This window comes from Macaca nemestrina, chromosome 9 (genome assembly GCF_043159975.1).
Source record: "Macaca nemestrina isolate mMacNem1 chromosome 9, mMacNem.hap1, whole genome shotgun sequence".
Lineage (NCBI taxonomy): Eukaryota > Metazoa > Chordata > Mammalia > Primates > Cercopithecidae > Macaca > Macaca nemestrina.
Genome location: NC_092133.1, coordinates 143,853,774 through 143,878,547, shown reverse-complemented (window position 1 = coordinate 143,878,547; position 24,774 = coordinate 143,853,774). Strand labels below are relative to the sequence as shown.

The window sequence follows — 24,774 nt, the reverse complement described above, 5'->3', positions numbered from 1 at the left end:
CAGCGAGCTAGGATTACACTGCACTCCAGCCTGGACAGCAGGGTGAGACCCTGTCTCTTCAACAAATTTTAGAGAACAAAACCCAGAAAACAACAAATGATACCTGGTCCCAAATGCCCAAGGCTGTTTTTAGGACTGGGGACGACTGTCGCCAAGCTGGGGCTATGTCGTGTCTGGGGAATGTGAGTGGCTGATATTTTCACGGGACTTCTCATTTTCAATGAGTAAACCTCACTCAGAACCACTGGCCCTCCAGGACCTGGCAACGCCAGCTATTCAAAGAGTTCATTTGAACAGCAAGTCACGCAGGAAGTGGTTCTTGTGTGATCCACTCTCCAACACACTGTCCCACAGGTAGGGGAGGCACCATGGCACGCTCCCACCTCTGCTGGTCGAGGCCCCGCCTCGTTCGTGGCTATCTCCAGGGCTGGACATAGCCTCTGCTATGCAGAACGTGGCCGGCGAGACCTGCTGGGTGCCCACCCATCTTAATGATCAGAAAGTGAAGGCTCACAGAAGTTAAAGATTTTGCTGCCTGTGACATAAGTTAGAGCTGGGAGTTAGAGCTCAGGTCCTCCTACATTCCAATGCCCTTCACCATCATCTTCCACCATCCCACAGGGAGATGGTGGCCAAAATCCAATCATCCCCCATCGTGACCAGTGAAGAGCTTCCGCATCTTCCCCTTCCCTAATCCCTGTAATAGACCCCTACAGTCCGTATGTAATGTCGATTACTTTGAAATACAATAAAATATATTAACAAGATCAATTTTCTCACAGAAGCTCTCTAGCCAAACCTCAGGAAAAAGGAAGTCAAAGCAGCAAAGAAAATGGTCTGATTTTTGCGGTTTTAAAACACGTCATGGCTGGGCGCGGTGGCTCACGCCTGTAATCCCAGCACTTTGGGAGGCCAAGGCGGGCAGATCACAAGGTCAGGAGATCGAGAACATTCTGGCCAACACAGTGAAACCTCGTCTCTACTAAACATACAAAACATTAGCCGGGGGTGGTGGTATGTGCCTGTAGTCCCAGCTACTCAGGAGGCAGAGGCAGGAGAATCGCTTGAACCAGGAGGGTGGAGGTTGCAGTGAGCCAAGATCGCACCACTGCACTCCAGCCTGGGCGACAGAGCAAGATTCCAACTCAAAAAAAAAAAAAAAAAGTCACAAGTTGATCTGAAGCAGAATGTCACCAGAGCTAAACTAGGGACCAGCACAGAGCCTTGTAACAACTGGGGAAATCCAAATGCGTGGCTCCCCATCATTCATTCATCACTCCAGCAAGAGGTGAGAGAACTTGGGGTGGGGGTCCTCCCACTGTAAAATGTTCCATCACTATTGGAAGTTCTGCCCAGGAAGTTTCGTAACTGTCTTACTATATGCATACAGGGGAACGTAGAATTATTATGGAACGTAAAATGTAAGTAATTCTTTTTAGCTTTGCTTTTAAGGCAAATTTTTGTTTAAAGGAGAAATGAGACTGAATTTATAGAACATCCATCCAGACTCCTGCCTCCCTGGATTAGGAGGTTAGTAAAATCCTGCCTCCTAAAATTACCCACCCACTCAGCTCAGCAACTAGAGCAAGCCTGCCCTGAACTGCTGCTCTGTGCAAAGCACCATTTCTAGGTGGAGAATTGAGTTCTTCAGCTCAGCAAATACTAAAGTACTGAGAGCTTATCAGGCACTGTGTTAAGCGCCGGAGATGAACAGAAGAGTAAGACACGGCCCTGCCCTCAGGATCCAGGGGGAATTCAGAGGCGAGTGCATGGACAACCGTGTATGGAGTGTAAGAGAAAGGGTGCACAGTGCTCCCATCACCCTGGCTGTGGGTCACAGGGCCAGTGGGGCCTTCGCGGGACTTCAGCAGAGAAACAGGAATTGACACCGGCTAAAGCAGCCAAGAGAGTTCTGATGATCTACTCTACGTCAGACGCTGAGATTGTAAGTGGGCCATGAAAATGCTACGATTGGAAGCAGGTGCTTCTCTTTTGGCTATGGCAGTAGGAGGGTCACAGCTAACTTCAGACTGCAGTAACTAAATCATCTTGATCTGAAAACATTTCTTTTCAAAAGCTTTTGAAAAATTATTTTATTTCATATTGTAACTATTTTGGTATTCCACCTCAGTTCTACTAAGAGGTGGATGGAGCGTGAGAACTGTGCGAGGCAAAGCCAGCTCACCAGTCAGACCCACGGACAGGGGCAGAGGGCGTGCAAGGCTGCGAAGTCCCCAAGGCGGGGCGGTTTGCAAGGCACCTCGACGAGGGCAGCGTCTGAGCTGAGAGGGTCATGATGATTTCTAATACAGCCCAGGTTAAAACGCTAGAAAGTGCAGTGTACAGAGATTTATCACAGAGCATTCGGATTTGAGAACCAGTAAGAGGAAAACATTCGCAGTGTTCTTCTGTCGGCTACTGAGACCATGTTCACATAAAAACATACTTGGGACATTTGGAATCAGCCTGGTTAAGGAAATGGTCATACGTGTCATACTGTGATGAAACACGTATGTACAGCTCTTTCCACGTCTCAGAGTCTGACTACACGAGAGGCGCTGAGAGTCAGCACGCAGCCTGCCACCCCCAGCACGCTCTGTGGTTGCCTCCCGCGGCCGCCCCGCTCACCTTTACGCCAGCTAGCATCCCAGTTGTGGACACGCTGAAGTCAAGATACGCGAGGGTGTCTGGGTTGCAAGGTTTGCAGATCTGGCAGGCCGCTTCTTTGGCAAATCATCTGGAGAGGAACACGGCTTATCAGCAGATCCAGCCTGAGCAAGGCCTTGAGCAAACCACCTTCTGCAGCCAAAGCACTGACCTGTGTCCAGGATGAGGGGCCACGTCCTGACGTCTACAGCCGCCGCCGCCTCCCTGGACCGCAGCAACTTACAGATCAGCTGTGTCGTCATCAGACAGGCAGAGCGACTCACCTGGCATCAGAGAACGGAGCCATGAACGTGGACCCAGATGAAAGCGTGCTCGCTTCACACGGGTCTCCTGCTCACTATGCACGCTAAAACCATGTAGCTTTAACGGGCAGATTAGGTTACCGAGCCCACTGTCTCCTGCTGCTGGCTGAGGAAGAACAGAGCTAGGGGTCTGGTTGTGGAGGCACGGGGGCTAGGGGTGGGGCCTGCAGCTGCTGCGTCTGCACTTCCTGGTCCCAGCGCACCCACAGCGTCAACGTCATGACACGTGCAGAAAAGAGCTCACCACTCACAGCATTAGCTCTGTTCTCCTGGAAGCGTCACACACACCCAGACACGTCGCGCACGGTTCTCCTGGAAGCGTCACACACACCCAGACACGTCGCGCACGGTTCTCCTGGAAGCGTCACACACACCCAGACACGTCGCGCACGGTTCTCCTGGAAGCGTCACACACACCCAGACACGTCGCGCACGGTTCTCCTGGAAGCGTCACACACACCCAGACACGTCGCGCACGGTTCTCCTGGAAGCGTCACAGACACCCAGACACGTCGCGCACGGTTCTCCTGGAAGCGTCACACACACCCAGACACGTCGCGCACGGTTCTCCTGGAAGCGTCACACACACCCAGACACGTCGCGCACGGTTCTCCTGGAAGCGTCACACACACCCAGACACGTCGCGCACGGTTCTCCTGGAAGCGTCACACACACCCAGACACGTCGCGCACGGTTCTCCTGGAAGCGTCACACACACCCAGACACGTCGCGCACGGTTCTCCTGGAAGCGTCACACACACCCAGACACGTCGCACAGACTTTCTAGCAGGAGTGGCCACTGTGGGAGTCTCCGGCACCACGCTAAAAGGGACTCAGGTGTGGGCGGGACAGGTGTATTCTCTGCCCAAACGGTTTTCCCCTGTAGTTCCTCCTTCAACAGGGAAAATACAGCTGAATCCTCTCAAACTCCTCCAGCTGTATACGAAGAAAAACAGATCTATACTTTCAAAAAGGAGCAGGAAACTTCTACATCTTGAGGAGAGGGCTTCTGAAAAAGCCCTGCCTCTGCCCGTGGTCGGTCTGCGAGGCTGGGTTTGTGGGGAAGCCCGTGGTCGGTCTGCGAGGCTGGGTTTGTGGGGAAGCCCGTGGTCGGTCTGCGAGGCTGGGTTTGTGGGGAAGCCCGAGGAATGGTGGTGATGCCCTCTCTTGGGAGCCATTTTCTCCAGGGTGGACACTGCAGAGGCTACCATCCAGCCTCTGCCTCCAGGCACACCTTTAGATCTTGCTTCTAGACCCAGACTGTAGGCTCCCTGCAGGTGGAGACCCTGTCCTGACCATTTGACTCCAGACACACACCGGCTCCCACAGCCAGCAGCTGCCCTGGGAGTTGTCAGAGTCTGCGCTCTGCGAGCTCCACACTCCGCTCCAGGCAGTGGAGGCCCCGACACTCCCAGGCATGTTACCTCTACAATCATCTTGACGGTAGGCAACGTCGTCGCGATGTTCTGTGGGTGCGGGGGACGGACGGTTATGGGCACACAGCCTGCGTACAGGCAACCATAAAACGCTGCTATCAGGTCTATTCCTACACAGGGAGAAAAACATCATTATTGAGGCGGACCACGCTACTGAGTGCCCACTGTCCCTGTCAGCATAAATGCTCGTCTGAGACAAGTTCAACGGGTGAACAAGCAGCTGAACTTCTCGCAGCCTCTGTCATCCCGGCAGGTTTTGTCAGCTTTGGCGGTCACCGTCACCAACCCGTCCTTTCAGATGTGAGGTGACAAGGCAGCCCGGAGGTTTAATTTTACATCATTTTGCTAAGGAATTACCCACCTTTGTAACTGTGAATTTAGTCAAGATTTAGGTACTATTAAGTAAGTTACCTGAGGTATCTAATACCACAAATTTGGATATAAAAGTCTTTGAAAACATCACTTTATTGAAGCCTGTAACAGCAGCACACAAGGCTGGTGCCCGTGAGTGGTTGTAGCCAGACACAAAGGTGCCAGTTAGCAACCAGCTGGATACGGCGCAGACTCCCGGCCATCGCGCTGCCCTCGGCTCAGGCCCCAGCGGGTGTAAGGGACCTCCTCGCGCTGCGGTTGACCGGCGGCCATCTCTGAGGGGAAGCCCGCCCTGCGCCCGTACCTGGGGGGTAGACCAAGGCCACGTGGTCGCCGTCCTGAAGGTGGCCCCTCTCCATGAGCATCACGGCGATCTTCTCGGCTCTCTTGTGCAGCTGCACGCAGGTCAGCGAGTTCGCGATCGCACCCTGCGGGCCGATCACAGGGACAAGTGCGTAAGATTCCTTCAGCAGAGCAGCTTGCGGAGAGCGCGCACGCGTCATAGGACTCACTGACGCAAAGCGAACGTCAGTGTTTTTTAGAACAAGCACAGACCTGTGCAACCAACATGACAGTCAATTTTAGAATGTTTTCAGCTTCTCCCAAAAACTACATATACGTTAGAGGTCAACCCCATTTTCTTCCAACTAGGTAAGGAGTGCAGACCAAAGAAGCATCTAGATGTATTTAGGGTAACAAGAAATATTTTGAAAAATGATTATGTCAATTAAAAAACAGAAAAAAAACCCTAACAATTCTGGGACTCGTGTTACTGTCATGGGCAGTGAGAATTCTTAGTATACCAGAAGGGCCTGCACACTAGAAGTTAAGACTAATTAAAAATTTTAATTTAGAAAGACCACATCAAAGATCAAGGAATTCAGAAAGCGAAAAATAAAAGCAAATAGTTAAAAACACCTTGAAGGCCGGGCGCGGTGGCTCAAGCCTGTAATCCCAGCACTTTGGGAGGCCGAGACGGGCGGATCACGAGGTCAGGAGATCGAGACCATCCTGGCTAACACGGTGAAACCCCGTCTCTACTAAAAAATACAAAAATCTAGCCGGGCGAGGTGGCGGGTGCCTGTAGTCCCAGCTGCTCGGGAGGCTGAGGCAGGAGAATGGCGTAAACCCGGGAGGCGGAGCTTGCAGTGAGCTGAGATCCGGCCACTGCAGTCCAGCCTGGGCGACAAAGCGAGACTCTGTCTCAAAAAAAAAATAAATAAAAAATAAATAAATAAATAAAAACACCTTGAAGGAATGAAAAGAACTATGAAATGCATTTTCACATAGACTTTAATGTAGAAATAAATAGAAAACATATTTGTGCCGGAAAATAGCTTACAAAAGGGTTTTAAGGGAAGGTGAATTGCAAGATATATACTAAGCAACATCACAAGAGTGTGGGAGTCACTATTTATTGAGACAGGGTCTCTGTCTCCCAAGCTGGGGTGCATGGCATGATCACTGCTCACTGCAGCCTGGGCCTCCTGGGCCCAAGCGATTCTGCTGCCTCAGCTCCCTGAGTAGCTGGGACTACAGGTGCCACCAGCATGCCTGGCCAATTTTTATAAAAATTTTTCTCGTAGCGATGGGGTCTCCCTATGTTGCCCAGGCTGGTCTCAAACTCGTGGCCTCAAGTGATCTTCCCATCTTGGCCTATTTAAGCCAAAAAGAAAAATGTGAATAAATTGCAAATTATAAGCATGTAACTAACCAAAACAAGCTTCTCCTGCCGACACACTTCACAGTTCTAGCTCCTCTGCAGCATTCTCAGATGTGAAGACTGCTTCTACGTCATTTAAAAACCTCTTGGGATCGGATTCTGTCTCACAGCTATTAACACGGTGAGGATCTTCCCTCAAGCAGTAGCAACTGGACCGCAGTCCACGGGGCGGGCCAGGAAGACTCCAGAGCCGAAGAGTGACTGAACATCCGGGCTCAGGAATTTTTTTTTTTTGGAGACGGGTTCTTGCTCTGTCGCCAGGCTGGAGTGCAGTGGCATAATCTCAGCTCACTGCAACCTCCGCCTCCTGGGTTCAGGCGATTCTCCTGTTCCCCTGCCTCAGCCTCCTGAGCAGCTGGAACTACAGGCGCCCACCACCGCGCCCAACTCATTCTTTATTTTTAGTAGAGACGGGGTTTCACCATGTTGGCCAGCATGATCTTCATCTCTTGTCCTCATGATCCGCCCATCTTGGCCTCCCAGAGTGCTGGGATTACAGGCATGAGCCACCACGCCCAGCCCAGGAATTCTTATGTGAGTCACAGCTACAAAGATGAATGCATGAGTGTGGGGACGGGGGACGGAGCACGCAGCCAGCCTGAGAAGGCTGTCAGGGAGCCGACTTCGTGCAACAAAGAGGACGCTGCATGGACAAACAGTGTCTGGGGCTATTCAGCGGCCATGCTGGGAAAAGCACGTCAGCCTCCCAGCTGGAAGGGCCCGGGTCAGAAACACGTGGGTGGGACAGGGTGGGAGTGAAGAGAATGTCTCAGGAAGCATCAAGATGTGAACGCCAGACCCTGACCTCTACCAAAACGTCCACCAGACAGCCGATGAGCCAGCTAGGTCTGTGGGGAAAGCGCCTTCTCCCTGAGGACCTCTGCACAGGCCAGGGCTGCCGGGAGGCTGCCCACGTGACGGCCCGGTGGATCTTCAGACCCTTCCTGCTGACTGGCTGGTTTCCTCCATGGAGGAGAGAGTTAGCTTACACTTCTCTGAACTCAACCTTCTCATCCCGCACATTTTCCTTAATTATTTCCCCACTCAGAGGACACCTAAAAAGTAAGAAAACAGAAACTGATGTAAAGTGGAAGAGCCCAAGAGCAGAAGGCAGCAGAGATGGGCAAAGACAACAAGGCAGGCAGGGCTGGAATCCAGGAAATCCCGCTGAGAACTCAGATCTGGGGGCCTTTGAAACTGGACTGTTCCTCTGAGCATTCATTCTTGGGCGGCTCCTTGCCACCTGTTCACAGCAACCAGCCCACCGGGACACACTCTGCACGGCCAGGCTGGGTGCTGATGGGACCCATTCAGATCCACCCGACTCCAGAGGCAGGTCTCCCCACAAGGAAAACCAGCACACCACCCCTCGGCGTGAGCATGGCCGGGCCTGGGGCTGGTGGGGGCCGCAGGTCTGAGAAGAGCCGGGGCAGAATCGGCTCAGCCCCCACCCCGCTGAGGGAGGCCTCGCCACCCCACAGCCCATTCTCATGCCAGGCCTGCCTGCAGCAGCAGCGCCCACAGTCTGGTTTGTTCGGCTTGTGGAACAGCTTCTTCTCCATCTCTGGAGAGCTGAAGCCAATCCCCTATCAAACAGCCGCTTTGCTGTCAGATGACAAAGCCTGTGGTTTGCCCACTTCCTGGGTCCTGAGATTTGAGAGGCTCAGATGAGACACAGCCAGCAGCCAAGAGTGTCTTTGAAAACGTTTTGATTCCGGTGCACAGAAATCCCCACCTATGGGTACTTGGAAAACGTGAAGTGTAACGTGCATGCTGTGCGCTGTCCTTTATCTTTGATGACCTTGTGAAACGCCATTTTCTCAATGCTGGTTGACCCCTTTCAGGGCTGACATAAAAACAAACAGCAAGGCTTCCAGTCACGCTCCACGAGGACGGCATCCCTTCTCGGGTGTTAGGTCCTGAAGCCAGCTCGCAGGGTGATTTAAAATAAGTTCCTCAAAAGCCCCTTGAGATGGTGCTGTGCTGGAGACAGGCACACAATTTCACAGCCGGTCAGATGTGAGCAGGCACCTCTCGCTCCATGGCCGGGCGGGGCCGTGCCATGGGTGACACCAGGTGGGTGCCTTTCTTGCCCGGAAAGGATGAGGTGAGCAAACACTGGACTCCCCATTAGTGGGGAGGGACAGTCGCTCCTGGCTCACACTGCAGGCTGGCAGCCCCAGGCGTCTACAGCAGCTGAGCAGTTTCCCTTCTTCCTTACCGCCTTTCCCCTTCCCCATGTGGCTGAATGGGACACAGCCACACCACACGGCAACTCCACACACGCGACACTGTTCTTAGCCTCACTCCCCAGGAATCCTAATGCAGCGTGTACCTCAGGAGAAATGCCATTGGCTTTGGCTTGCACTTTCCATTCCCACAAACTCGATGTTAAGAACGTGATGCATTCTCGGCGAGCATCCCATAAAGCAACAGCCATTCACCGCAGGTAAGTCATCATTCTCTGGCATCCTCATCAACATTCACTGGGGTTTCCCGTCCTGAAACCCACCAGGGCCAGACCAGATGCTGAGCCCGGGACCGTGGTACCACCCAGCAAACAATCTGAGGGATCGTCCCCAAATCAGGCACAGCTGGAACAGCTCTATTTTCCTCCTCCTGATGGCACATATTGCCCACGAACGTACCCAAATCATTTCTGAATCTTTGTGTATATGGGGGTCTCTGCTACTTCTTGAGCTGCCCATCAATACCTCTAGATTACTGGACACAGACACGCGTGCAACCCACACATACGGGAGCAACGTATCAGGCAACATTGGGGCAGGGATTCAGAGAGACTCAGAGCTGACACACCACTCACTGCTTGCAGCTTGCAGCGGGGTCGCTGCCTCTGTGAGGAAATCAGGGGAGGGAAGAAGGACTTTCAGCAGAAGGGATCTGAGGTGCCGAAGGAGGCTGGAGTTAGTGCTGCAGATTTAGGTCACCACATTGGAGGTGACATTGTAAGTCTCTAGAGAACCACGAAGACCACAGGGAAAGCGGAACAAGAAGTCACAAGCAGTCTACTGGAGAAACACTATTTGGAGAGGACAAAGAATCAGACAAGCAGAGATGGGCAGGAAATCAAGACAGCACCCAAGGCCAGCGAACCTGACGATCGGGTTAGCAAAGGGGTATCATCCATATTCACAGGCTGAGGAAGGGTGCAGTGGAGAAAGATGAAAAGCGGAAGGCGGCATTTCAGATACAGGGACCCACAGCACCTCTGGTCCTCAAGGTCTCCGGCCCCCATGGGACCCACAGCAACTCTGGTCCTCACGGTCTCCGGCCCCCATGGGACCCACAGCAACTCTGGTCCTCACGGTCTCCGGCCCCCATGCCTGAGCTGTCGGCGCCGGGCAGTGGCTCCATCACCGTGCCAGTGAACGAGGGCCCGAAGGAGGTGGCAGAAACAGGCCTTCCTGGTTTTAAAGGCTCTTCCTGGGAAACGGTCTTGAGCAAATACGGTGAATGACCAACTGCTGGGATCAACTCAGCATCCACGACAATGTCAAGACAATGAGTACTTCTCTGGCAGAGGAGGAGGAGAGGTTGTTCCTATCAACTAAAGCACATGCAGAGAATGGTCTGATAACTGAAACTCAAACCAGAGAGTCGGGGAATAATTTCGTGATGCTGCTGGCATTTCCTTTTGTCTTCAATCCGCGGCTTCACACGCTAAGATTTTGAATTGAGCAATTCTAAGCAGCCATGACTTTTGAAGAGTTGCAAAAGTGCCTATACTTGGTCAAGAGGACTTACATTTTTCATCCGTTTTCAAGTTTTATGTCCAGGGCAAAAAGAAGTCACAAGCATATTAAGATTTCTGCATTTAATTTTTATTGTTAATAGTATTAGCTTGTTTAACGCCTTACTCGTAAGTACTACTGTGGAACAGTGTTTGATGAGTGTGCTTTTCTTACGTAAAGTGTCAACAGGAACTTAAATTACAAAGTGGAAATGATTTTCATTCCTGAGTCTGCAATAAACATAACTTCTGATGTATAAAAAAGTAGTTTAGGGCTGGGTGTAGTGACTCATGTCTGTAATCTCAGCACTTTGGGAGGCCAAGGCAGGTGGAACACTGAAGGCCAGGAACTCGAGACCAGCCTGGCCAACATGGCAAAACGCCATCTCTCCTAAAAATACAAAAATTAGCCAGATGTGGTGGTGGGCGCCTGTAGTCCCAGCTACTCGGAAGCTGAGGCATGAGAATCGCTTAAACCAGGGAGGTGGAGCATGCAGTGAGTGGAGATCGTGCCGCTCAACTCCAGCCTGGGCAACAGAGCAGGACTGCCTCAAAAAACAAAACAAAAACTAGTAATCAAAATAAACATGCAAATATCTCATAGACTTGCGATTTCTCTCTGGTAGATACCATTAATTACTCATTTTGGGGGAGAAATATTGTAAACAGGGTGCTAAAATATCTGATACACAAGTAGGTGTGAGTAACTGCACAAATGGTTACGCTTAAAAGCAATCCCTAGGTACGAAAGTCTCATTAGTCAGAAGGGCAAAACATAAAAAGAATTCGCATAAGACTGAAGCAAAAGGACTGAGTCAGAAAGCAAGCAGGAGCGCTCCCAGGAGCCAGGCTGGGCCCCTTGAGGCCAGCAGCCAGGGAACGCCAGCCCCGCGCCTCACCCGACAGTTGAGCAGCGTGTAGAGGACGTGGTCCGGGGTGGTCTGTGCTCTCCACTGCAAGACCTCCGAGAGGAACAGGAACTGGAAGAGAGCACGGGGGTGAGGGTCAGGCTGTGCGGTCGGATCGGGCTGTGCAGTCGGATCAGGCTGTGCGGGCGGATCAGGCTGTGCAGTCGGATCGGGCTGTGCGGTCGGATCAGGCTGTGCGGTCTGAGGCGGGACAACCTGGATACTCAAACCCATAGAGGCCGAGCGCTCTGGGTCTTAAAACCGCATGCTCCTCCACGGAGTCGAAGACATGCATGCTGGGAAATCCCCGTCACACACCACCACAGGACAAGCAAGCGCCCACAGCTTTGTTCCTGCAGGGCTTAGATTCACAGCGCCCGAGTCAGTCACAGGCAAAGGGCTGGTGCTGTACCCTGGTGTGAAGTGTTCTGAAAGTCTGCCCAAGGATGGGAACCATTTCCCTCACAGGCAGGAGCAGCCTGCACAGAAACCTCTTCTCCTGGGGCTTCCAGAAGATGCAACATGGATTTCGGTGGCTACAATGAGAGAATCAGATCTATCTGGTTTGAAAAAGTGGGCTCTGATATTTAGGTTTCTAGAATGGCAATACCCCGATGGCATGAAGCCACAAATTACACAAACCACACGTGTGCCACTGACCTGCTCCACAGTACAAGGGGCACGTCAGGGACAGAAACCACAGATACAGCTTCATCCCTTTCATCAACATTTCACAGGGCTGATTTTGTCCCATTTCCTAATGGGCCACACAGAAGGGGACAGCTGTTGGCTGCGGGAAACAGGACCTCTGGGTGAGCCCTGAGCATTCTCAAGGCCGAACAGTTCTAATGGGGACTGTGGACACACACGGCGCACAGTCAAGGCCAAACGGTTCTGATGGAGACCGTGGATACACATGGTGCACTGTGCAAAGTCTGGGCCTCGGGAGTTTCTCATATGGCTTTTAACGCCACTGTCAGGAGGCCTGGCCCCTAAACCTGGGTTTCGAACTGCTTCTTAGGGTCCAGAGAGCACAGGACAGAAGCCTTTTGCTGCAAGCTGCAAGCTGCTGTGGGCAGGGCAGGCTTTGGATCTGGGCTGGTGGGGAAACTGCAAAGGAAGGAGTTCGGGGAACCGTGGGCCGGAGAAGGACTGCCAGACATTTGCCTCGGTCCTGCCAGTCATGGGATCGGACACCCATCACCCACTTCTGCGTCGCTGTGACATTCTTTGAAACTTTGTATCTCCCATAAACACATTTTTCTTATGAAATTATATGGTCTCTTGCAGGAGAAGACAAGTAGAATAAAGGAAGATTGGCAGTGGTAGACCACCACCAGCGCAGGAAGTCGGGGAAAGCCGGGAACGGTCGGGGACGGTGGGGGATGGCCGAGGAAGGTCGGGGAAGACCGGGGACTGTGGGGAACGGCAGGAGAGGGTCAGGGAGGGTCGAGCAGGGTCGAGGAGGGTCGAGGAGGGTCGGGGACCCAGTTCCTACCTTCCGGGCCTGGTCGTTATCTTCAATCTGACCCAGATCTCTGCCGCTGGCCTGCGCAATTCTCTTCCCAGATACCAGGTTCCCCACCATCACAGAGGCGGGGCCGATTTCTGGAAAGAAACAGAGACACGGCCTTGAGGAAACAAAAGAGAAATTCCTTAAGACTTGACCTCCCTCCTTGGTAAAGACCTTACTCTCGGAAAACTTCTGGAAAGACCTGGCTTTGAATAAACCTTCTAAGAACAGGGATTCAACGAAATCAAAGGATTGTGAAGGGGAGTGTGACAAGCCTTGGTTGGGTTCCTCAGAAACGATGTTTTTATCATCCCTGAAGCTCCCTGGAGGCCCTCCAAGCCCACGCCTGACTTTCCAGTTAGTGTGAGAGCCCCGGGTGCCGGCACTCACAGCCTTGATTATAAAAAATAAGACGGAAGACAAACACAGAATTAAAAGCCAGGATTTGTTTCACTGCAGAGACCTGTGGCTCCCGTCTGTTCGAGTTCTCTGGGGTCCACACACCTGAGATCTGATTGTGGACAAACAGACAGTGGACATTTCACATACGGATGTCATGGCATGGAATTGAGGGTGACACTGTGGACAGGACAGGATACTGAGTCGCTTCTCAGTATGTTTTACACACTGAAAAGGTCTTATGTTCTGTCAGGCTCACAGTGAGGTGTGGAAGAATAAACCAAGGGCTGTCATAAAGTCAAGTTCCTTTTTAGTTTACCATGAGTGATGAGGTGACTATCATCTGGGCAAAGTGGGGAGGAAGGAGGAGAAAAAGGGAAGGGGTGAGAAGGGGGAAAGGGGTGGGAGGGAAGAGGGGAGGAAGAGGGGAGAGGGCATGGGTGATGGGGCAGGCGAGAGGGGCAGGCGAGAGGGGCAGGCGAGAGGGGCCATGGGGGAGGGGGCATGGGGGAGGGGGCGGGGGAGGGGGCATGGGGGAGGGGGCGGGGGAGGGGGCATGGGGGAGGGGGCGGGGGAGGGGGCATGGGGGAGGGGGCGGGGGAGGGGGCGGGGGAGGGGGCATGGGAGAGGGGGCAGGGGAGGGGGCATGGGAGAGGGGGCGGGGGAGGGGGCATGGGAGAGGGGGCGGGGGAGGGGGCATGGGAGAGGGGGCGGGGGAGGGGGAGGGGTGGGGGCGGGGGAGGGGGAGGGGTGGGGGCGGGGGAGGGGGCATGGGGGAGGGGGAGGGGGCATGGGAGAGTGGCAGGAGAGGGGGCATGGGAGAGGGGCGGGGGAGAGGGGGCATGGGAGAGGGGCGGGGGAGGGGGCATGGGGGAGGGGGTGGGGGGGAGAGGCAGAGGAAGCAGGGAGAGAAAAAGAATGTTTACCAAAAGAATTGCATGTAAAATAATGATGACATTATCAATTTGCGCCTAATCCTTGGCTTGCAGGCTACTATTAAGTCAAAGTCTTAAATTCCCGATAAAGGTCAAGTGACAGGTCTATAAACCGGGCCACATGCGCATTAGTTACCACACAAGCAGAGCTGTAGCTAAGCAGATTGTTCATTGCCCTGTGAAAAACACACACGTGCCCAGATGCAGTTGACTGGGCGGTGGCACCGAACAAGGCTTAGGATGAGCCCGTCATCGTGACAACCACCACAGAGTCCCTCGGCTTCCCGAAAAGCTCACGGAAACGGTGGCACCAGAGCAAGGCGGTCAGGGCCTGACGTCCTGTGGCCGGCCCCCAGGGAGAGGAGAGCCACTGGGTGTCTACAGATGCGCAGCCATCCTTTTCAAATGTGGGCTGCCAGAAACGCTTCCACTTACACAGCTACGCAGAAGGCACAGCACTTCAGCCAGGACTGAAATCTGGAGAACGGCCTACAAGCAGATGTCTGGGCTTCTGCCTGCCGGTGCCTTGGGTTCTAGGTGACGTGTAGGAGCCTTGAGTCTGGACTCCGTGTAACAGTAAAATGCCGTCTACACCCAGCAAATCACTTTTGAATGTTCACGTCACAGTTGTGAACAGACTGAATTTCTTTTCTTAGTTCTTAATGAAGTATGGAAGAGGAATAGCCTTTTCACATTTAGCTAAAGAATCTGGTCAGGCACCGGAAGGAAGGGAGCTGCCCCGTGGTGGAAACAATTGCTCCTGTGTGATCTCTGAACACCCGGGAGCCCCTCATTCACCCGCCGCGCATCCTCTATCTCTATCAGATAGAAGCCTCTTCTGAATGAAGCATCTTTAACAGATTTTTTTTTTTGAGACAGAGTTTCACTATGTTTTCAAGGCTGGTCTCGAAGTTCTGGGCTCCAGCGATTCTCCCACCCCGGCCTCCCGCATCGCTGGGACCACAGGCGTGAGCCACCGCGCCTGGCTGATGAAGTTCTTAGCCTTCTCCTTGGTGACCGATGCTGGGCAAGACGACACGGCTCTTCTAGGAAGCCAACTTGGAAACTGGCCTAAATGGGTTCCAAGGTTTCCCATAATGTTTTTAAGAATTCATGCTAGGGAAAGCGAGCTTTTGAGGAGAGATCAGGCTTTTGTGGAGCCTTATTTTGTGCCCCTCTGCTACATCTTCCCTCATCTCCACGTGCATCCTCTGAACGGAAGTCTGGGGCCTTGAATGCCTCCCACACAGACTCAGGGACGCAGTTTTCCCCACAGCTCCTGGGAGGCAGAGGCCTTCTAGCCGCGCCTCACTCTCAAAGTCCGTTCTTGGCAGCCGCTGACGGTCTCCCCTGCTGAAGAAGGGTGGGCGTGTCCCAAATGCTCCCAGGGTATATCACAGCCTCGCCATTTGAGCTACAGAGTTGAGAGGAATCCCAAAACATGTGTATTTGAGGCTCAAGTCTCTTCTCTCCGCTCCCATTAATGGACTCACCCATCTGCAAGTCAGCAGCTGCCTCGCTGGTATCATCAAATATCCTGCCATGCAATGCTTGGCGAATTCGCTCAGGGCACAGGGCGGGAGTTTTATCTCAAAGACAGCAGCAAGACACACGGAATCCCAAGCGGGAGACAAGCCCTTCCTGGGTGCCGGGCTCTGGCCATTCCTCAGCAGATTCCTCCTGCGATTCTGGGGCAATATTCCCAGGAACCTTTAAAGCTGAGGAATTGGACCTTGTTTTGTAACTAATAGTTGTACCAGCTCAGCCGGTAAGTTAAAGGTCTTTTAATACTTTTGTGCTCAAATAAAATAATCTGAGGGTACACAGTGCCATTCCCTGAGTAAACATGAATTCATCCAGTAAGAAAGGCAATTTGGTTGTCAACAGGCTGTCTCCGTTTCCAGCATCTCAGAACACCGTCACCCATAAAACGGCTCAAGGAATGTTTGCTTTGGCTTCCGATAGGCTACTCACTTGTCAGGGTCATTTTAAATGTTTATCCAAAGGGGCCTCAGAAATCATCCAGCCCAATTCCGTCTCTGTGGTTTGAAGCTGAGGCCCAAGCTGCGTTTCAGGCCCTCAGCAGAGACAGATGAGTCTGTGGGCAACTCATGGGGCCTCAGCGCTGCCAGTTAATATTTGTTAAAAAGCTTTTTAAAGACACAAAATTAGGTAACCTCTCAGTTTAGCAAAAACAGATGAGACACTAAATATATATATTATTTTCTTTCTTTAAAGTTATCAATCACATGAAGCTTCATTTAATGAAGTTCTGTATTAGAGTAAAAAGATTTCCAATCTCCTGCGCCACCATTCCCCAGCTAAACCCCTGACGAAGAGGGCTTTCTGCAGGCCTCCTGACCACACCGCATGGCTGCTGGCTCTGTCTCCTCACTGGGTTTTCCTGACCTTGGCGTGAGGCTGCCAGCTGCTCTCTCTCCCTGGGTTTTCCCAGTCACGTATCGACATTTGGCTCAGGTGAGCCAAGCCCTGTAGCTATGGAGTCATTACAACTTTGTATTTGCAAAGGATCCTCCCTTCCATAAACACCTGTCTGAACCCTTTCTCCACCAGCTACTGAGCTGCTTCCCAGCTGGGACCACGGGTCTCTGGGTCAAGTGTCTGACAATGAACCAACCAGTGGGGAGAGAGGATCAGGTCGCTTCAGAGTTTACAATGAGGATACCCTGGAGAGCGCCGACACCTGTTACAAATCTTCATACTGCAGAAGCAGCCTGGGGAGAGCAACGGCCTGTGTCCTTCACAAGGCTGTTTACTTCCCGAGGTGGCAGACGGAGGCGGCTTTCCCACCTTTTCGGGGCACTCCCTGAGGGAGGATGCCCATGGTTTGAGTGGCTCCCAACAGAAGGCCATGCACCCACAGAATGTAGTGAAATGGATACTGCTCCCTGCAACTCCACATTCCCCGCGCGCCAATCATGAAAACCAGGGACCACGAGAACAACAGTTTGGAAAAAAACTGTCAATCATAAAAACCAGAGACTGCGAGAACAATGGTGTGGGGAAAAAAAAAGAAGAAATGGAGGAAGAATATTTAAGGAAATCTACAAGAAAAGAAGTAGGTCAGAAATGAAAGAGCAACAAGTCACGTGAACCCGATGTGCTTAGAAAGTGAGCACCACGGCCGTGTCCTTCAGGAGAATGAGCTTTTGCTACAAGAGAACAGAGCCAGCCAGTTATGTGCTGACGACCACACTAACACCCCTGAGCCTACAGAGAATAAAAGCAAGGCATTTACAGACGGAAGACCAGAATCCAAGTTGCCCCCGCCCCGCGTTCTATTCTTGGGGTAACCACTTCTTTCCCACAAGCATCAGCTTCCTGCAAGTGGCCCTGTGTGAACTCCTGCACCTCTCCGTGCCACGCGGCCCTGTGTGAACTCCCGCACCTCTCCGTGCCACGCGGCCCTGTGTGAACTCCCACACCTCTTCGTGCCACGGGGCCCTGTGTGAACTCCTGCACCTCTCCGTGCCACGCGGCCCTGTGTGAACTCCCGCACCTCTCCGTGCCATGAGATCCTGTGTGAACTCCCGCACCTCTCCGTGCCATGAGATCCTGTGTGAACTCCCGCACCTCTCCGTGCCACGTGGCCCTGTGTGAACTCCCGCACCTCTCAGTGCCACACGGCCCTGTGTGAACTCCCGCACCTCTCCGTGCCACGCAGCCCTGTGTGAACTCCCGCACCTCTCCGTGCCATGAGATCGTGTGTGAACTCCCGCACCTCTCCGTGCCATGAGATCGTGTGTGAACTCCCGCACCTCTCTGTGCCATGAGATCGTGTGTGAACTCCCGCACCTCTCCGTGCCACGTGGCCCTGTGTGAACTCCCGCACCTCTCCGTGCCACGTGGCCCTGTGTGAACTCCCGCACCTCTCCGTGCCATGAGGTCCTGTGTGAACTCCCGCACCTCTCCGTGCCACGCAGCCCTGTGTGAACTCCCGCACCTCTCCGTGCCACGGGGCCCTGTGTGAACTCCCGCACCTCTCCGTGCCACGCGGCCCTGAGGGAACTCCCGCACTTCTTCGTGCCATGAGATCCTGTGTGAACTCCCGCACCTCTCCGTGCCATGAGATCCTGTGTGAACTCCTGCACCTCTCCGTGCCACGCGGCCCTGAGGGAACTCCCGCACCTCACAAGCTGCCCAGGTGGTGCACATACCTGGCTGCTTCTGTCGAGGCTTAGGCAAGTTTGTGACGCAGGTGTGGGGGCACATTAGGACGTTGCAGGGGTGCAGAGAGCCCTCCAGAAAAAGCTGTTTTGTTTCTGACAAATGGATCCCACCAAGCGGGGTTTTGGGGAGGGTGTTCGCTGGCACCAAGGCCAGGCAATAAACTCCAACTTGATGTATACTGTCAATCGCCTAGAAAGTTAGGAAAGAGGAAGTCATATTATAATAGGAAGCATGAACACTCAGTACATATTTATATTACGCAAAACATGATCCACAATCCACAGAAGTCTGTGCAGTGTAAGCACTGCTCCCAGCGCAAAAACACCAAGGTAAGAGAAAGGCTTTTCTTACTAAACTCACTAAAGCTGAATAATGTTACCCAGGGCTTGTGGAAGACCAAACACAGTAAAAAAGGAACTTTGGAGAAAAGACATGTTCTCACGATCAAACAAAAAGCTTCCTTTGACCTCCCCAAGGTGACCAGTAGGAACCAGCTGTGCCAATTCCTGGTCCCTACACCCCCGAGTTTCTGGACACTTGATGTAATTTCTGATCAAACGAAGGGAAGGGAAAAAGGGCCACCCCATGGGCAAAGCCACAGCTGGTCACGCCATGATGTGAATGAAGGAAGGAGGCCAGAAACAAGACAGAGGGGACCAGTGCCCAGGGCGAGGGAAGGCAACCTGCAGCACGCGGCTCATCCACTGGAAGCTGTCCTCCTCCGTGGAGTCGGGCCTCTGCTCCGCCACGATCACAATCCTCTCGTCGTGCAGCACAGTCACTGAGAACACGGCTATCCTGCGGGGACACAGGAGCACGGTGAGCCTGCACCGGACGCCCGTGCGGCCCTCCCTCCGCGATCAGGGCTCCAGCACCATCACGAGCGGGTGACACAGCTCCAACGACGACTTCAACACGGCAGCCGTGCTTCCAAATTTCCCCCCACTCATCATTACGGGAAGAGCTGCGGGAGGCGCCCAGGGATGCTGCCGAGGCAAGGTCACCCTCATCCCCAGGAGGCCACACACAGCACCCGTGGGCTCTGGTGACCAGGGTACGCCTTTCGGTACACAGGGGCAGATGTGCAGCGATCAGACCTGCTGAAATCGAGAGCCACACCCTTCACAGCTGAGTTTGCACCTGTGAAGTTAATGGTCTCCAAATCAGTAGAAATTTCCTGTTTCAGAACTAGTGACTTTCTGCTAAGTATATGTGCCTTATACCATCAGTACAGCACAGTCACCTCTAGTAAACTCTTTTTTACAAAGAGGTTGTAGCTTTAAAAATAATTCAAAGGAGGCAACATCATCTCCAGGTATCTACTTCCTGCTCCTGTCAGCTTCCAAACTGAAAAAAGGCTCTAAAACACTTTATGACTTCCTCCCGATTGGCAAAAACTCAGGAATCCTGGCAACTCATTTCATCACAGAGCCTCCGCTGTGCGCCAGGCAAGGCAGGGAAGAAAACGGCGGTAGAGCGGGGAAGTGGCGAGCGTCTGCGCGCACGCAAGTCTGTGACTCAACCGTCACCCTTGGGTCTCTCCAACCCGCTCTGTGATGAATATCTGGATCTTTAATTTGTGCCGTTATTTATCAGAAGCTTAGAGGGGAAGTTCAATGGAAATATATTTATGGGGTTCAGGGAATTTCTATAAAATCTTGGACATTCAGAACTAGGTTAAATCTCAGAGGTCAGAGTCCAGTTGCTTCAATTATACAGAAGAGGAAACCAAGACACAACACATTTAAGGAATCTGTGCACTTTCAACCCTTCAAAACCACATAAAAAGTGTGGCCGACCGGAAACTATATGCTTAATTTGCAGAACGCCACTGACCTTCCCCTGTAGACAAACTTCATGGGTTCGACGGCCAGCGCGGTGGCCACAATGTCGTCGGCGTTGTGCCTGCGCCCGCTGACCACCATGAGGCCATCCATCTTGCCCACCACGAAGACGAGGCCCCCAGGACCCACAAACCCTAGCAGGCCTGTCCTTATGAACGGGTATTCGCTGATTGGAGCCCCGGAGCTGGTCATGGGAAATACCTGCGGAAACAGCATCCATCAGGCTGCCGTTCACGTGGCCAGCTGGTTTTAGTCCTCACCGCTTCTCCTGCCAGCACGGCACCTGCTTTGCTTAAGCTCTGCCTTTCATCCCAGCAACCCTGCCCGAGGGCCGAGGTCGCAGTTACCGCTGGTGGCCAACAGGCAGAAACACACTTCCTGCCCACCTCAGCAGGACCCCATCCGTTCCTGCACCTCCACTCACCTGCGGGAACTCCTCCTGCCTCTGAACCCTGAACAGGTAATACCCAGAAGACTCACAGGAGGCCACTCAGCAAGAACTGATTACTTCGTTTACAAAACCACAATGTATAAGATGAGTGAAGAGTCAAGGTACATTTTAAACAATGTATGTTAGTTTTAAAGTCATCTCTATTCATTCATAAAATGTTATTTGCCCTTGTTGGAAGTATGCTGAAAAGAAAAATATTAAGGAAGCAAATCCAATCAGTTCAAACTGTAAACCTCTTTTCCTCCACCCTTGCAGATAAATCACATAGAAATGGAGATGGGGTTTTTATTTAGCTTTGTATCTAGCTCAGTTTTGAGGGATATTTTAGAAAGTTCAATTCACATTCAAGAAAGCTATCATGGACAGGTATTGTAACATCTGTTCAGACACATCCAAAGTTCTCAACATTTAGACCAGGAACAGTGGCTCATGCCTGAATCCTGGCACTTTACGAGGCTAAGACGGGAGGATTGTTTGAGACCAGGAGTTTGAGATCAGCCTGGATAAAAGCACAAGACCCCATATGTACAAAAGAATTTCTTTTTAATTATTTAGGTGTGGTGGCACACGCCTGCAGTCCTAGCTACTCGGCGGCTGAGGCAGGAAGATGGCTTAAGCCAAGGAGTTTAAAGCTGCAGTGGGCTGTGATCGTGCCACTGCCCTCCAGCCTGAGTGACAGAGCAAGACCCTGTCTCAACAACAACCAAAAGTTCTAAACATTTAGGAAATGTATCCCCAAACAATTTATATTTTCTTACCTATAGCTTAAATATTGTGCTACTTGTAAGGCCACGACCTACTTGGTAAAAAGATGAGTTCTGAGTTGTAGCACTGAACGTGTGTCTGACCCCTTCATGTCTCTGCTCATTACACAGCACATCTGTGCACACGCCCCTTGCACGCACATTACACACGTGTCTGTGTATACCATAGACATACTTGGGTGAAGCCCTTCTCGCACACGAGTGCACGTTCCCTCATGATCCACTTTTCACAGTAAAAGTGAGAAAAGTAACACAAAGGATCCTTTCTTAGGAAATCGTGCTTGTTGTTTTAAGCCCTGGTTATAAGGTCAGAACAATGCTGATACAACAAATGTATCAAAAGTGACACAAAGTGGTAAAGCGCCATCATTTTCATGAATATAAACACGTCTTGCTGAAAATGGATCTTACATTCCATGTCTGTCACTATGCACCTGCCAAGGCTGTTTGGAGACGGAGCCATAGGCAGTGCTCGTGGCAGGACTGTCCTCCACCTACCTCAAAGGTGTTCTTGGTCATGCCGGAGAGGCCATAGTAGGACGTGCCCGTCGCAACTGCACACACACACAGCTCCCCGATCTCATCCGTTCTACACAGCTGAGGAACCCCGTCTGGCTTCACTGAACACATGATGGCTAAAAGCAAACAGGAAAGCACACGCAGCGTGAGAGGGGGTGGGTGGGGAGAATAAAGGAAACAGGGAAGACGCGAATATGAACGACGACACCAGTGAACAGGAATGGGGTCTGGAGCAAAACTGCACGGATGGTCGTCAGCCAGACATTCCTTTTCCCTGAAAAGCCGTGATTTCTCCTGTTGCAGCAATATGGCCAATTTCATAGCTGAAACATCAATAAATATTGCAACTGCTTTAATGTTAATGTGCAAGTTGTATTTAGGGGCGTAACATCATCTGCCATTTAGATTTGGGGAGGACCCTCAGAACCAACCTCAGGGCCACCTGCCACACGTACATCAGCAACGTGGTGCAACCTGAACTCTGCAAATCAAGCCTCTAATGTCTTAGGGGAATCTGAACCTTCGATTTCAAGCTCCATGCAAGGTGAGTCCTTCCGAGAACACCACTGGAGCGCTTCGCGCACGGTTCAGTGCTGATCAGTTCTCACTGGTCTGTACCACCAACACTTTGATGCTTTGAACAACAACGTCCTATGTAGCCCCCAACTGCAAGCCACAAATCTGATGAGGGCGCCAAGAGCCTCATGCTTCAGAGGGGTGGGGTGTGCATTAGTGACAGCTGAACTGTTTAGAAAGAGCCTGAAACAGCCGGCACCTGCTGGGCTGGAGTACGGGTGTCTAAGAAGTGGAACAGCGGAAACATAAGTTAAACTCACAGGAAGAAAAACTCACATTAAAATTACACTGCAAGATTCTTCACCCATCAATATTGGTAAAAATAAAAGTCAGGTAATAGGGCGGATAAGGGAGTGGAGAAAGAAGTGCTGCTGTTTACCGCTCGGCAGGGTGTAAAGCCTCAGAAGCTTCGAAAAGACAATCATCATAAAAGCTACATCGGTAGTTCTCTTTGAAACAGAACTCCCACTTCGAGAACTGTTTCTATTAGACACGAGGGGGTCACTCACCGCAGCAGCAAAAGAGGGAAAATTCCCAAACAGGGGAGGCTCAAATAACCTTAGTGCTCCCACAATGTAGCACTGCGCCGCCTCGAGAACAGCACGGAGCTCATTACGTGCTGACAAAGGACCCCAAGATATAAAATATGCGTGTGTAGGCAGTGCTCCATCATGATGTGAGAAAACCCCCAAACCCAGGGCAGAGAACACACACGGGGTGCGGGGCGCACGCGTCTGTCCCACAGCCCCAGGTGCCTCTGACAGGGAGCCTGGGAAGCTTGCGGTTGCTCTCACAGTCACAAAGGAGCGTTTCCATTGTGTCCTTCAGAACCTTTTGAAGACTTCACCATGAAGCTCCATTTATTTGAAAACTAGGTATTAAAGAATGGAGCCAGGGGGCCTGGCCACAGCTGGGGGGCAGGGAGTGGGCTGGATACAGGGGCTGGAGGCTGGAAGCAGAGGCAGAGCCGCAGGGATGCTGGAGGGCGTCCACAGGGAACTGCGTAGTGAGGAGTAGGGAAGCCAAGGGCTGCCTTCATTTCTTTTATGCCAAACCGGGCGAACAGAAAGGCAAGAGCTTCTGGAGTGCCTGGCCCCAGCGCAGCTCACCATGAAGGGGCATGAGGGGTCTACCTCTGTGAGACTCCACGGGGCGGGGGTCCCTGCTGAGGCCCACCTGACCTGGCGTCCTGCACCTGCTGCTGATGGTGGCAGCACTGCTCACACGGGCATGGCTACCCTGCTGGGCTTGAGCCCACACCCCATGCCTGGAGGGCTCAGCAGGAGACACAGGCTCTGGGGTTCCCAGCTGAGAGAAGAGCCAGGTTCCCTTTCAGGGGCCAGAGAGCCAGGGGCTGATGCTGCCAGTGACCCCATGAGTTGAGCGCCAGGTGTGTGCACCCTGAGAATGGTAAAGTGGCTCCTGGGAGGTGCCTGGGAGCTCCTGGTGGGGCTGGTGGGAGGCACGGTGGGCCCTGCAGCTGGGCGCTTCCTCACGCATCTGTGGAAACGGCTTCTGAGACTTGGAAAAAGGGCTCTACTGCTGAAAACAGGCTTCATGGTCACACAGACTCACACTCCTTGGTTTTCACATGTGTCTGCCTTGGGGGAAGCCAAGCTTGGCTGTTCCCACTCTGGCTGGTGTCTTAGGGTGATGGACGGGCACGTCCTCTGGGGCAGAGAAGGGAAGCTGCCCAAGCACCAGTGTGGACCCTGCACTGGCCCCGAAGCCTTCCAGGGAAGGGGAGCCTGAGGTCCCAGTGTGCAAAGCTGCCCTTCTCCATCTTCTCGATCATCTACCAGGAGAGGGAACGCTGCCTCAAACGTCTGAAGCCTGACAAGGACTTCAGAAGACTGGGAGTGAGGCTCTCAGCCCGAGGACACACCACAGGAATGTGGGAACGTGGGAGTGTGGGCTTTGTTGATGTGTGTTAGAAAAGCATTTAATAACTGGTTAATCTGTGTGGCTCGCGACGCACACTCACCTCCAGGCATCACGAGGCCGACATCCTGCACAGTGAGCACGGAGAGCTTCTCTTCCGAGTCCACACGAATGACTCCGTAGGTCAGCCCGTGCATGGAGAGGACGCCCCGGCCCGGGGGCTGGTTACTGTCATCCGTGGGCCTGTAACGACAGTTTTTAACTTGAATATGCAGGGGCAGATAAGCCATCACAACCACAGCTGTGCAGTCAGCACACACGCAGCAGGCTGGGCCCCTGGGAACAGGGCCGGCCACCCACGTGGCCGCATTAGGGGGTGCTCGTTCTGTTTATGAAAGGCTGGTGGCGAGTCTATTGCTTCCGCCTCTGCGTTCCCAGGGAATCTCAAGAATACCCGAAAACTACGAAGGCAGCTCCTCTCCTGCCCTCTCTAGGCAGGCTCTGCACAGACCGGCTCTCTCTCTCCTCCCAGCTCCTGCTCA

The 24,774-nt window shown here is 52.6% G+C and overlaps 1 protein-coding gene across 1 annotated transcript in view; it reads right to left on the bottom strand.

Moving 5' to 3' along the window:
* Positions 1 to 24,774, bottom strand: part of LOC105490816 (disco interacting protein 2 homolog C) — a 378,821-nt gene that overhangs the window by 64,557 nt on the left and 289,490 nt on the right. The window contains 12 exon segments of the mRNA XM_011756731.3: positions 2,629 to 2,711; positions 2,714 to 2,737; positions 2,819 to 2,930; positions 4,394 to 4,515; positions 5,082 to 5,205; positions 11,151 to 11,231; positions 12,658 to 12,767; positions 18,185 to 18,386; positions 18,881 to 18,995; positions 20,034 to 20,242; positions 21,755 to 21,891; positions 24,336 to 24,475. Of these exon segments, the coding sequence (XP_011755033.2) occupies positions 2,629 to 2,711; positions 2,714 to 2,737; positions 2,819 to 2,930; positions 4,394 to 4,515; positions 5,082 to 5,205; positions 11,151 to 11,231; positions 12,658 to 12,767; positions 18,185 to 18,386; positions 18,881 to 18,995; positions 20,034 to 20,242; positions 21,755 to 21,891; positions 24,336 to 24,475 (1,459 nt within the window).